At 44.6% G+C, this 13,054-nt stretch overlaps 1 protein-coding gene across 1 annotated transcript in view; it reads left to right on the top strand.

Annotated features, from left to right (window-relative positions):
- Positions 1–1,692, top strand: part of CCDC85C (coiled-coil domain containing 85C) — a 112,380-nt gene extending 110,688 nt beyond the window's left edge. The window contains exon 6 of the mRNA XM_075844056.1: positions 886–1,692. Coding sequence (XP_075700171.1) covers positions 886–975 — 90 coding nt within the window. The 3' untranslated portion in view covers positions 976–1,692. The remainder of the gene's footprint in view (positions 1–885) is intronic.
- Positions 1,693–13,054: the final 11,362 nt, after the last annotated feature.

Here is a 13,054-nt window from a genome sequence, read left to right on the forward strand (position 1 = left end):
GTTGAAAGGCGCTGATTGGCAGGGCAAGTCATTGTAAGGCAGGTACAATTAGTGCAGGAGGGGGTGGCGGCGGCTGGTTTCATGGCTGGGTGATGTATATATACACACACACACCTCAGTACATAAATACAACACCAAAACCAAGCTCAGTACAAATACATTTCAGTACAGAGATAATTTGCAGTCAGGTTAGCAGCTTCCAGTATGACCTGAACAATCGTAATGATATACTGGGAGTTGCTACACGCCAAAAAATAGTGCCCTCCATCATCTGGACAGATCATACAGTAATAATTAGGCTTCGTTCTTCCCTGCGTCGGGGCTCTATTCATGGGTTCAGTCAGACCAGGGGAATCCACGAACGGAAACCAAACGGAAACCACAGCTTTCCGTTTGCATCACCATTGATTTCAAATTTTCTGAGTTGTGGTTTTTGTTTGCGGCGGAATAGCTGCTTTTCCGCCGCAAAAAAACAACATCTGCTATTTGTTGCGGGTTTTACCTCCCCATTGAATTAAATGGGGAAAACCCGAAACGAATAAGCAGCATTTACGCAAATACAATTGATATGCTGCGGAATATACAGCAGGTAAATTTCTGAGTGTTTTTTCTGCTTATAATTTACGCAGCGTGTGGATGAGATTTGTTCGTTTGGGCGGCCAGCAGGCGGCCCACTGTTCACCGGCCCATCTGGTGTTTGCCAGAACTGCCAGTCCTGCCATGGATGCTGGATTATCAAATGGTCATAGAGAAGTGTATAAAACTCATGGGCGGAGGAAATTCTAATAGGTTCTGTCTGCGGACTCTTCTGTTCTCGTGGATTCCACGATATTGGAGACTCAAGATAGAAAATGAATATAATGCATTTACAATTCTATCTTACAGGTCGTTTGGAGAAAGTTGGGCGACGCAGCGAACTCCAAGCCTTCGATCCGGCAGCATCTTTCTGGAAACCAGTTTAAAGGACCTTTGTAAAGGACATATTTGGAGCGGAGGACGCCGGAGGCACTTGAAATAAAGAACTGCTGTATATATTGGTGACTCGAGGTCAATACATAAGCTGGAGACGCAATACATTGTATATAGGTGTACGGCGGAGGACTAGTGTACAGACCGTAGATACATAGTAGGGGAAAGACCGCCCCTCCCCCACACTGTCTCCTATATAGACCCTTGCACGTCCTGCAATAGACCACTTTCCTGGTCGGGGCTCCTCATCCTATGGCTCTTTGGTTGTCGGACTATAACTCCCAGCAGTGGCCATAGGTGGGGCACCATGTTTGTACGCTGACCCACCACTAACTAGACCCACTAGTATTACACACTGGATTATTATTTTGTAACGAGGAGAACAAAACAAGATATTTTTGTATAGAAGATGAGGCTCAGCCTTCCCTCTGCGTTTTATGAACTTTCTAATCCATCGATCATTTTAGCTGCGCATTGATTTCTATTCTGATCAATATTTGTATTATTGAAAAAAAAAACGAACAAAAAAAAAAAATTCACTTTTTTTCAGAAACTTGTCGATTTTTATCCCTGTAAAGACCAAAATCTGGCTTTGTTTTTTTCCTCCAAGCTGCTGCATATAAAGTGGACGGATCTCTATTTTGTTACGATGCTGTACTAGATTATGTAGAAGTTGACAGAGAATATATTCATTTTATGTCGGCATATAAAAACCTGTGTCTAGGTGACGTGTGAAGAGTCATTTCTCCATCAATACACATAACGGATGCCGCCTATTCATGAACCAGTAGTGACATGATGGAGGCATAAGGTACACGGTGCCGCTCCTTTATCACCGCCAATACGCCTTTTTATGGGCATTCATCAGCCTCCGATCCGAACAGTTAGAGCAGGAGCCCGGCCAAATGTCTAATGACCGCCAACACCTGTGCCGGGCTTTACTCCGATGCACCTTAAAAATGTTGACAGCCGGGCGCCCGCTCTAAAGGCCGGGATCAGAGGATGACTAAGGGTTGCCATGGCAGCCGGATGCCTAAAAAAAAGTAGAATAAAAGGGTAAAATATTATTTACGCCGCACGTAGAATAGTCTAAACTTTAAAAATAAAAAGCCATGGCAGAATTGCTTTTTCTTTTCCCATTCCCCCCTAAAAAAAACAAAAAAAAAAACTAAAATAAACCCACAAATTATACGTACTTCAAAATGGTGCCATTGAACATACAACTCATCCAGCAAAAAAAAACAAAAACAAGCCCTCCTACAGCTGTGGCGACGGAGAAAAGAAATAAAAAATTATGGATTTTTTTAATGCGATGGTGAAAACAAAGGCCCAAAATAGGCCGGTCACTAAGGGGTGACGACCACCGATACGCTTTTTCACGGTGGCCTAATCAACGTCCTGCACGGGTGTCTGATGCAGGCTGGAGCGGGGGCTTCCGACAGCCGGGCTCCTGCTCCAACTGTAGTGATCGGTTTACTTCGATCGCGACCGTTTAACCCCTCAAATGCCACGGTCATTAGCGACCGCTGCATTTGAGTAGTTTACAGAGGGAGGGAGCTCCCGCTCACCCATCGGAGGCCCGCACTAAGTATACCAAAGCATTATATCTGTGAACTAAAGAACGCATAGTGAAGTCCCCTAGTGGGACTAAAAAACTAATTAATGTGAAATAAAAAGGTACACATAAAAAAACAAAAAAAAAACATTTTTTCTCCATAAAAAATGGTTTCATTTAATAAAAGTGTAAAAAAAACAAAAAAACACATATATGGTATCGCTGTGACTGTAATGACACAAACAATAAAGTTAGCATATTATTTAAACTGCAAGATAAATGGCGTAAAAAAAAACAACAAAAAAAACAACGGCAATATGGCTATATTTTTCCATTCCCCCCCCCAAAAATAATAATAAAAAAGGTTAATCAATAAGTCCCATGTACCCCAAAATGGTAGCAATTAAGTCCTGCAAAAAACAAGCCCTCATATGACGACATGGACAGAAAAATAAAAAAGTTACGGCTCTTGGAAAGCTGCGATGCAAAAACGAATAATTTTAGTTCAAAAGTGTTTTCATTCTGCAAAAGTCGTAAAACATAAAAAAAACTATAATTATTTGGTATCGTTGTAATCGTACCGACCCATAGAATAAATGTAACATGATATTTACGCCGCACGGTAAAGTTTAAAAAAAATAAAAAATTCGATATACCCCAAAATGATGCCATTGAAAAATACAACTCATCCCGCAAAAAACGAGTCCTCAGACAGCCATGACCACATGAAAACAAAAAAGTTATAGCTCTTAGAATGTGACTATGGAAAAATGAAAAAAATTGCTTGGTCGTTAGGACCCAGAATGCAGGGGGAAGGGGTTAATATACATAATGGGGGCCAAATCCACCTTATACGTTGGCTGGAAACTAGTGACCTTGTTAAAGGGAACCGGTCAGTAGGTTACGAGCCATTAAACTACCAACATGTCGTCATGCCGCTTGGGTTTAGCGTTCCAAACCCGACCACGTAAAAAAACAAAACGGATGTTTCGGCAACAGCTGTTAAAGAACGGAGGCCCCATGCACACGACCGTAATTTCATCTATCCCGAAAAATACTATTTGTAAATAAGGTCCGTATTGCATCCGTGTATACGGATCCGTAAAAAAAGAGGGAGCAAATAATGTCATCAGCATGTTGCATAGCCACGCTTCCCTAAATACGGACGGTATACGGATGCGCATCTGTAGCCGTCCGTATTTACGGAAGCTCCCATAGACTTCTATGGGGGAGTCTGTGCCGTAATTACTGACAAGAATGGGACGGGTTCTATCATTTTTTCAGCGCGGACACCCATCCGTAAAAATACCGAAAGGTGTCTGTGGCCAATAGAAATGAATGGGTCCGTAATTACTGATGAAAAATACGGTCGTGTGCATAGAGTCTTATAAGTTAAGTCCGGGAGAGGAGTCCAGCGGCATCGGTCACATGCACATTGCACAGATAAAGCGGAGGACCGTATTCTGCGCCTGTGCCCGATACTGCAGGACTCCTCTCCCGGACTCATTACGGTAACTTGTAAGTTCTTTAACAACTATTGTCGAAACGCCATTTTCGACATGAGCCGGCTTGGAACGCTAAACGCCAGCTACACCATGCGATGCTGGTGGTTTAGTGACAGGTTCCCTTAAAAGCGTACGGTACACTGCGCCTCCTACCTCCGTAGTGTCACCTGGGTATACGTCAATATACATTATACATATATCATGTGATGAACTGACTCATGCAAATGCACTTTATACATTGGCTAGGAATGAGTGACATAATTAAGGTATAAGGTACGCTGCGCCTCATGCCTCGGTAGTGTCACCCGGGTATATGTAAAACATCAACATTCATATCTACATTAACTAGAACCATCATTGAGCCATGAGGTACGCTGCGCCTCATACCTCATTCACCAGTGTATATGTGAATGGTCAATAGCTATCTATATTCTGCAAAGAACTGAGAACGCACCTTATACGTTGACTATTCTACACTAACTATTGACCATAGGGAGGCATAAGGCACACCGTGCCTCACCTTTCACTAGTATGTGTGAAATATCCATTAGCGCACATATAAGACATGGCGATATTCTGTGAAGAACTGACCATTATGACATCCTATGCATTGACTAGAAACTAGTGACCTCTATGAGGCACGAGGTACTCTGTGCCTCCCTTGTGTCACCAGTTATACGGTGACATTAATATACACGAAGGATGCAGCTAGGATAGGGATAAGACTAGAATGAGAAGCAGGCAGGTCTTAAGACATTGGTGGGGCCTCACGAGCTCCTGTCAGGTTTCACCGGCAAGGAATTACAAATAGAAGCTCGAAAACACGAAATTCCAAGTTTGCGCAGGAGAAAGGTCTCTTTGTATTTCGTTACCAGATCATTTCTTCTTGGGAATTTCTGCCACTTGATCAGGTTAAGTAAGACGACCGACGGAGAAATGGAAAGGGAAGGAGCGCGGACTGGAGGTCCATAAGAAATTCTATAGGACATACGTCTTAAAGGGGACCTGCCTACAGTAACATTAATCTGATGCCTTATAGAAGCGGAACATTATAGAACATCCACGAGGGGATAATGGGGGGCAGAAGATGTGAACCCTGCCCCCGCCTAATAAAGCTTTAGTTTATCTTTTAGTGACAGACATATACACATTGTATTATATGGAGATGGAGATCAACACAAAATGGCGGTCTCGGCGGGATATGTATAATGCCTCATGCACACGACCGTCGTGCCACTCGGGCCGTTTTCGACGGCATCCGAGTGACACCCGATAGTCTTCACAGACCCATTCACTTTAGCTGGTGAATCGGGTCCGTGAAAAATGGTCCGAGTCTCCGATCCGATGAAAGATAGAACATGTCCCATCTTTCCTCGGATCACTGACGGGACTTGGATGGCGCACACGGTCGTGTGCATGAGGCGTAAGGTCCCCTCCTCAGCCCCAGTGCAACCGGTCTCCTCAAGAATACTTCACAACCACCATGAACAATCAATAGCTTCATCTTCCTTCATGTGTTCTTAAAGGGATTGTCCAATTTTGGACATGTTTACCATATGGGGGAGGAGTTGTTCCTCCTTCAGGTTTTCCAATTTATCTAAAGATGATCTGAAAGTAATTCTCAGCTCCAGATTTATACTACTTGTTCTGGCTCAGATCAGCTGGATTACGGGTAGGAACACACTGGGCGTAAATACGCGACGGAAAAAATCAGCCGAATAACCGTTCATAAATTGACCTGCGGTTTTTAAATCGGCAGCGTGTCAATTAATGCTGCGGAATCACTGCTCTTCGGTTGCGGGTTTTCCCAATTGAATTCAACAGGGAGGTAAAACCCACAACAAAGAGCAGTGTGTTGCGACTTTTGAGGCAGAAACGATGCAATTCCGCCACAAACATCGCAAGTGAAAGAAAAAACAAAAGCTTATACTTACCCCCAGCCGTCGTCATGGCAACACAATCCTCTATTCTGTGCACCGCCTGGGATGATTTTTCATCGCGTGTGACTGCTGCAGCCAATCAAAAGCTGCCGCGGTCACATGGACTACAGTGTCAGGGCTACGCTCAGAAGAGAGGGACATGTCGTCATGACAACGGCCTGTGGTAAGTATAAACCTTTTCTTATTATTCCTGCAGAAATTCCGCAGCAGACACGCTGCCGGAAAAACCGCACTACAAAAAATACTGATAAATCAGTCACAGAAATCCACAGCATATCGGTGTCGTCTAACCTGCGGATTTAGGCCGGGTTCCCACGTAGCGTAAACGCTGCAGAATTTCCACAACGGAATGGTGTGCGGAAATTCTGCAGCATTTACAGTAGCGGCAAAGTGGATGAGATTTAGAAAATCTCATGCCCACGCTGCGGCGAAAAACGCAGCGTAAACGTTAATAAATTGACCTGCGATGCGGAATTTAATGCCGCATCATGTTAATTTATGCTGCGCTATATTTAATTTTCCGTTGCAGTTTTTCCACATTGAATTGGATGCAATTATCGCTTATGCCGCAAAAATCGCAACTACGGAAAACCAAACAAAAAAATCATACTTACTCAGAACACCCTCCTCCTTCCTGCAGTCTGGCCTCCTGGGATGAGGTTTCATCCCATGTGATCGCTGCAGCCAATCACAGGCTGCAGAATCACATGGCCTGCAACGTCATCGTAGGAGGCCGGACTACGCGAAGAGAAGACGGAGGGGGTAAGTATAAACGTCTTCCGCAGAAGAAAATCCGTGCGAAAAAACGCACCACACAATGTGGTGCGGTTTTCGGATGGAATGTACTGCAGGTTCCAGGTCGGACTGCGTGATTTTTACGCAGGGTTGCAGAAATCCTGCAGCGTTTATGCTATGTGGGATCCCGGCCTCAGACTTCTGTATAGTGGGCCACAATTAGGGCCAGTTCACACGTAGCGTAAATACTGTGGATTTTCCACAACAGAATTAGTTGTCTGTGTTTCTTCCTCCAGCCCGGCCTCCTGGGATGACGTTTCATCCCATGTGACCGCTGCAGCCAATCACAGGCTAAATGCTGCAGTTTTCCGCTGTGGACATTCTGGGCAAAAACTTGCACCACTGTTTGGCACGGTTTTTCGCCCGGAATTCCCTGCGGCCAGCGGGGGCAGATACGCTGTGTAATTTACGCAGCGTATCCGCCCCGTGTGGACAGCCTTAGGCCATTATGTTACATGTCACTTCTTCACGCGTTTTAGGCTATGCTCACACAACAGAGTTTTCCTGAGGAAAAAGCAGACACGGAGTCTACATGCACATGACCAATGTATTAGTCAGTGTGAAATCCGTTTAAAAAAAAAAAAAAAAGAAACTCCGTATTACAGCCGCAGTGCCCGGACTTCGCACAGGTCAAGTGAGCGGAACACTGATCACCATAGACTTCTACGTAATATTTTTTCACAAAACTCAGAGCAGGTCCTATTCCTGTCCGTGTTTGCACCTCAGTTTCGCCCATTCAAGTCCACGACGACGTGAAAACCTCGAACCTACTTAACGGATACAGAGGAGACACGAACCATAAAAAAACGGATCCATTAACGGGCTGCAAAATACAAACGCTCGTGTGCATGTAGCTGGAATCATTCAATAATCCGCTGTTGACTCTCGGATTTCTGCTGCGGTTTAGCAGTAAAACCAGCTGCATTTCTGAAAGCAGATTAGCCCAATCAATTGGTAAATGTGTGGCTACCCGACGCGTTTCTGATGTCACTTTTTTTCCCCAGCAAGGCGGATTGCTGAAAATTCCCCTCTCCCATATGAACAACAGGGCAGTTTCCCATTTAAGACAAAGGGAGGCTTTTTACGCTGATTGCGATGCGAAAAAACCCTTTGTAAACCACATTAAAATTCTGCAATGTGAACAGAGCCTTACGAGCTGTTTTTTTTTCTCTATTGGACAATTCAAAAAAGAAAATCCGCTTAAAAAAAAAAATCCCTTAAAATCGCCTCATTTTTCAGCCTGAACATACGCCGTGTGAACATGGCCTTACAGGGTCCGTATTAGGCTGGGTTCACACACACTATTTACGGACGTAATTCGGGCGTTTTAGCCCCGAATGACGTCCGAAAATGCGGCTCAATAGCGTCGGCAAACATCTGCCCATTCATTTGAACGGGTCTTACGATGTTCTGTTCCGACGGTCATTTTTTTTACGCCCCGCTGTCAAAGGGCGGGGCGTAAAAAAGACGCCCGCATCAAAGAAGTGCCTGTCACTTCTTCAGACGTAAATGGAGCCGTTTTCCATTGACTCCATGGAAAAACAGCTCCATTTGCGTCCATAATGGACGCAGCGAAAAACGCCTGCACATGCCATTACGGCTGAAATTACGGAGCTGTTTTCTCCTGAAAACTGCCCCGTAATTTCAGCCGTAACGGACGCTGCCGTGTGAACATACCCTTACAGCCGCAGTGCCCGGACCTCGCACAGGTCAAGTGAGCTGAACACAGATCGCCATAGGCTTCTACGTAATATGGACAGTAAAATGTGGCCGTCTGAATCCGGCCTCAGTTGTCAGGCCATGTTCACACGTTTATTTTACGAGTCAGATGGACGTTTATAGCGTCCAGTTGACTTCAATGGGAATGTGGGTCACGTAAAAAAAAGGCGTCACGTCAATTCTCTGCGCCAAATTTTCCCAACGTGGGGCTTTAAAACGCTGGCAATAAATGCTGAATTGCTATTTTAGGCGTTTCTGCATGTGTAGGCGCAAAATACATGGTGCATATTTTTAGACCAAAACATTTTCAGTACAGTACTAAAAAATATATATACGGTTTTTGATGCAGATTAGGCCGGGCTCACATGGTTTTGGTAGATAAAAGGCTGTGTCTTTCAATAGGAGTTCGTCAACCAAAACAAACGCATCACAAATGCATTGTGAACTCAGCACTTTGCGTTGGATTTTTTTCTGCCTACAAATGACTCAGAACATACATATAAACCTGTCCAAACAATGTAAAACAAACTGGAAAATAATTCTACTGCACTTCTAAAATATCAAAAGGACAATGCTGCCACCATGTGGCGGAAGAGTAATACTGCAGTGTGAATTTAACTAGTCTACCTCTATATGCCCTAGTAGGATATATGGATGTAATAGAGGGGGCTGTTTTTTTACATTAGACTTTTCTGTTTTTCACATTATTTTTCGCCTTGCACTTCCCCAGCGGATACATTTTTGCTCAGTCTGAAAGGCCAGGATCACACACACAGTTTTAGGTGCAGTTTTTTGTGGCAAAAACAGAAGAAAGGAGATGGGTCCTTTTTTTTTTTATTATACCTTTCCTTCATTCTGGATTCCTTTTTGTCTTCAGCTCCAAAAACTGCACCAAAACTGTGTGTGATCCTGCCCTGTTGGTGGACTGATGGGCACTGACGTGTGAAGAGCGAGCTCGGCCGATCCTTAGTTCATCTGGTTCTCGTGACTTCATCGTTGCTGACCTCTAGTAGATATTTGGGTGGGCCGGCGGATACTTCTGGGACGATTCATCGCTGTAAGGCCAGGGCTACACCAAGACTTTTTGCAGAGCTACAGATTGATTTTTAACTCTTGAGTGACAGCTGCAGTCCACAAGATCGCATGCAACTCAATGTATTCATGTGGACTGCAGCTGTCACTGAGGAGTGAAAATCAATCAGTAGCTCTGCAAAAAGTCTTGGTGTAGCCAAGGCCTAAACTGAGGAATTGCAGTAACCCTTTCTAGGCTGAAGTATTTCAATAACTTTCTATTGGGAAAAAAAAAAAAACAAAGCAAAAAAAAAAAAAGAAAAGGCAAAAACGCCAGCACACGTGTACACAGCCCACAGGTGCCACACACACGAACGGATTATAGATCTATAATATGGTACCCACAGAAATCTTTGTGCCTGTACTGTGACTTCATACAGAGGTTCAATCAGCTAAAAGCATGGCTGACTCTTAGGGTATGTTCACACGACAGCGTCCGTAACGGCTGAAATTACGGGGATGTTTTCAGGAGGAAACATCCCCGTAATTTCAGCCGTACCGGCATGTGCAGGCGCTTGAACGCCGCGTCCATTACGGACGTAATAGGCGCTGCTTTTCATTGGAGTCAATGAATAACGGCTCCAATTACGCCCCAAGAAGGGACAGGTCACTTCTTTGACGCGGGCGTCTATTTACGCGCCGTCATTTGACAGCGGCGCGTAAATATACGCCTCGTGTGAACAGACAAACGTCTGCCCATTGCTTTCAAGCCGCATTTTTCGGACGTAATTCGGGGCAAAAACGCCCGAATTAGTGTGTGTGAACATACCCTTAGGGTGTGTTCACACACAGTTTTTTGCAGGCAGAAAAATCTGGGATTTTGACCTTATTTTGTGAGAATAAAACGCCTCCGCCTCCCGTTGAAATCAATGGGAGGCAATTTCAGCAGTTTTTCGGTACAGTTTCCGCCTCAAAAACAGCACCAAAAAAACTGTGTGAACTAGGCCTAAGGAGCTTACAAAATACCATATTACAGAGCTGCCGTCGTACAGGCTCTGCGCACGTCTTCCCGTGTGTCCCCCGGGCTGAAGGTTTCATCCCATGTGACTGCTGCAGCCTATGATTTGCTCCAGCAGTCACACGAGATGAAACGTCATCCCTGGACGCAGGAGCAGAGAGTTCTGGGTAGGTATGAGATTTATTTTTTTCCCCTGACTTGTGATTTTTGCAGCCGAATCACAAAAGTTGCAACACTTGACTAGTTGTTGCGGGTTTTCCCCATTGAATTCAATGGAGATATAAAACTCGCAACAGAAAACGCAGCATAAATTGACATGGCTTTAAAATCCGCACCGCAGGTCATATTTATGAAGGTTTTTGCGGCGTTTTTTTCCCGCAGCGCGGGCATGAGGTTTTTTTTATATCTCATCCACTTTGCTGCTACTGTAAATGCTGTGGAATTTGCGCACAGAAATTCCGCAGCGCGTCCCGCTTGTCGAAACATACCCTAAGGCCCCATGCACACGACCATAAAAAACGTCCGTAATTGCGAAACGCAATTACGGACCTATTCACTTCAATTGTCCACGGCCACCTTCCGGTTTACTTATAGAAAGGTGTCTGGGCCGTGGTAGTGTACCGCAAAAGATAGGACATATCCGATCTTTTGCGTTTTACGGGCCGTGCTCCCATACTTAAAAAAAAATACATGCAAAATCTGCACTGTGAGAACTCAGCCTTAGGCTGCACTCTAGGGCTGGGTTCATTCACATTGTGTGTTTTCGTTGCATTTTAATCTAAAAGTTTCATTTGCTTCAGAATTTAATGGTCATACGCTTACATCTTGTTGGGTTTTTTTTTGCGCCGATTATTAAAATTGCAGCAAACACTCACCATTTTTGTAAAAAACAAAGCCACGGCTTTGCCACCATTGTGGGAAAAAAACACAAAACCGATTCGATAGGGGTTTTGAGGTAATGTTTTGCCGTGATCATAAAAACTGTTAGGTGAAGGCTCCATGACGTGGCACTGACCCGGCCGGCTCGCCGTTCAGGGCGGTTGTCAAATTGCTTGTTTAATGGCCTTGTGGAGTTCTGGGTAACACTGCTAACCGCACCGATTTTGTGATAATCGCACCAAAAAAAATAGAACTCACAAAACCGGCCTGTGTGTATGCACCCTAGGAAAGCACTTTATCACAAAAGGTCCACTTGATAGGGGTGTCCTAAGAATAGTCCCTCGTCTCTAGCAAACTTACAATACAGCGGACGCCACTGAATATTTGACGGTTTCTACCAGTCTTGTTTAGTTATATTTTAAATGTAGTATTTGGCGCCATCTAGTGGTTACTGGCATTTTTTGTTTTCTCTACAGTAGCTTTGCTGCCCAGTTTATCCTACAATGTTAAAGGGGTTCTCCTGGGAATAAAAATTGTTAACCATTAATGTTATCAGAAAAATACATCTCACTTCCTAATATAGAGTCATTTTGAATTCCATTCTGAATCACGAATTGAGGACCCTGTCACGTGGTGCCGGAATCCCTGTAGTTTTTGGTCGAGTGATGACGCTCTGACACCGCTCCATGTGACGGCGGGCTCGCTCCCCCTTCCGTTTGGTGTCGGGGTGTCATCAATCACGTGACTCCTCCTGCTCCATTTGTAAGGCCGCCCTCTGTGTGGTCCTGTCGCTCGTGGCCGGCCCGGCTCTCTTCCTTTCAATGCGCATGTTCCAGACCTTCCACGGGATTTGTAGTTTTTCAGCACACGATGAAAAATGAAAATCGCACCCATGAAGCATAAGATGACGGTATAGCAAGTACCCCAAAAACAACATGTCATGCCTGGAAATGATACATAACAATAAGTAGGAGGTTTTAAGAAGTGTTTTGTGGATTTTTTTGGGCCACTGGATAACCCCTCTAATAAGTTCCACTGATGCGGAGGATTGACTTAAATAGCCCGAAAACCGGAAGCAGAACGCCTCCAAACATCTGCCCATTGATTTCAATGGAAAACACGGCGTTCTGTACCGACGGGGTGTTTTCCAAAAACGGCGCGTAAAAAATATGAAAAATCTGCTACGTATACAAGGGGGCTTAGTATTAGGGTATGCTTACCCGCACCTATTACTAGAACGGGGCCCCCTGAACGGTGTCCTACCTTCCCCTGCGCCCGCTGCTCTATGGAGGAGGTGGTCCGTTACAGAATGAACAGTTTCTAGAACTCCGGAGCTACGGAAAAAGCGTTGCCCACTGTGCTACGCTGGTGCCGTACTGCCAACCTAGAGAAGGTAGTACATGGTTCAGGGGGCCACGTACTGGAGATCGGTGTCAGCCGCCACTATTGCACATTTATGGTATATTTCTATAGATCTGCTATAAAGCTCCAAGATGGGGGAAAAAAACAAAAACTTTAATGGGTTAAATTGCTCTGCATTCAGAAACGTTTTATGACGGCCTGTAGTCAGGAGTCCTTTGGCTAAACATAAATTGAAGAATTACAAAGTATTAGGGAGTTCCCCGCAGTAGCGGTGTACACAGAAGTCGTCGGCGTCCAGACA

The sequence above is a fragment of the Rhinoderma darwinii genome, chromosome 12 (assembly GCF_050947455.1).
Source record: "Rhinoderma darwinii isolate aRhiDar2 chromosome 12, aRhiDar2.hap1, whole genome shotgun sequence".
NCBI classification, from domain to species: domain Eukaryota; kingdom Metazoa; phylum Chordata; class Amphibia; order Anura; family Rhinodermatidae; genus Rhinoderma; species Rhinoderma darwinii.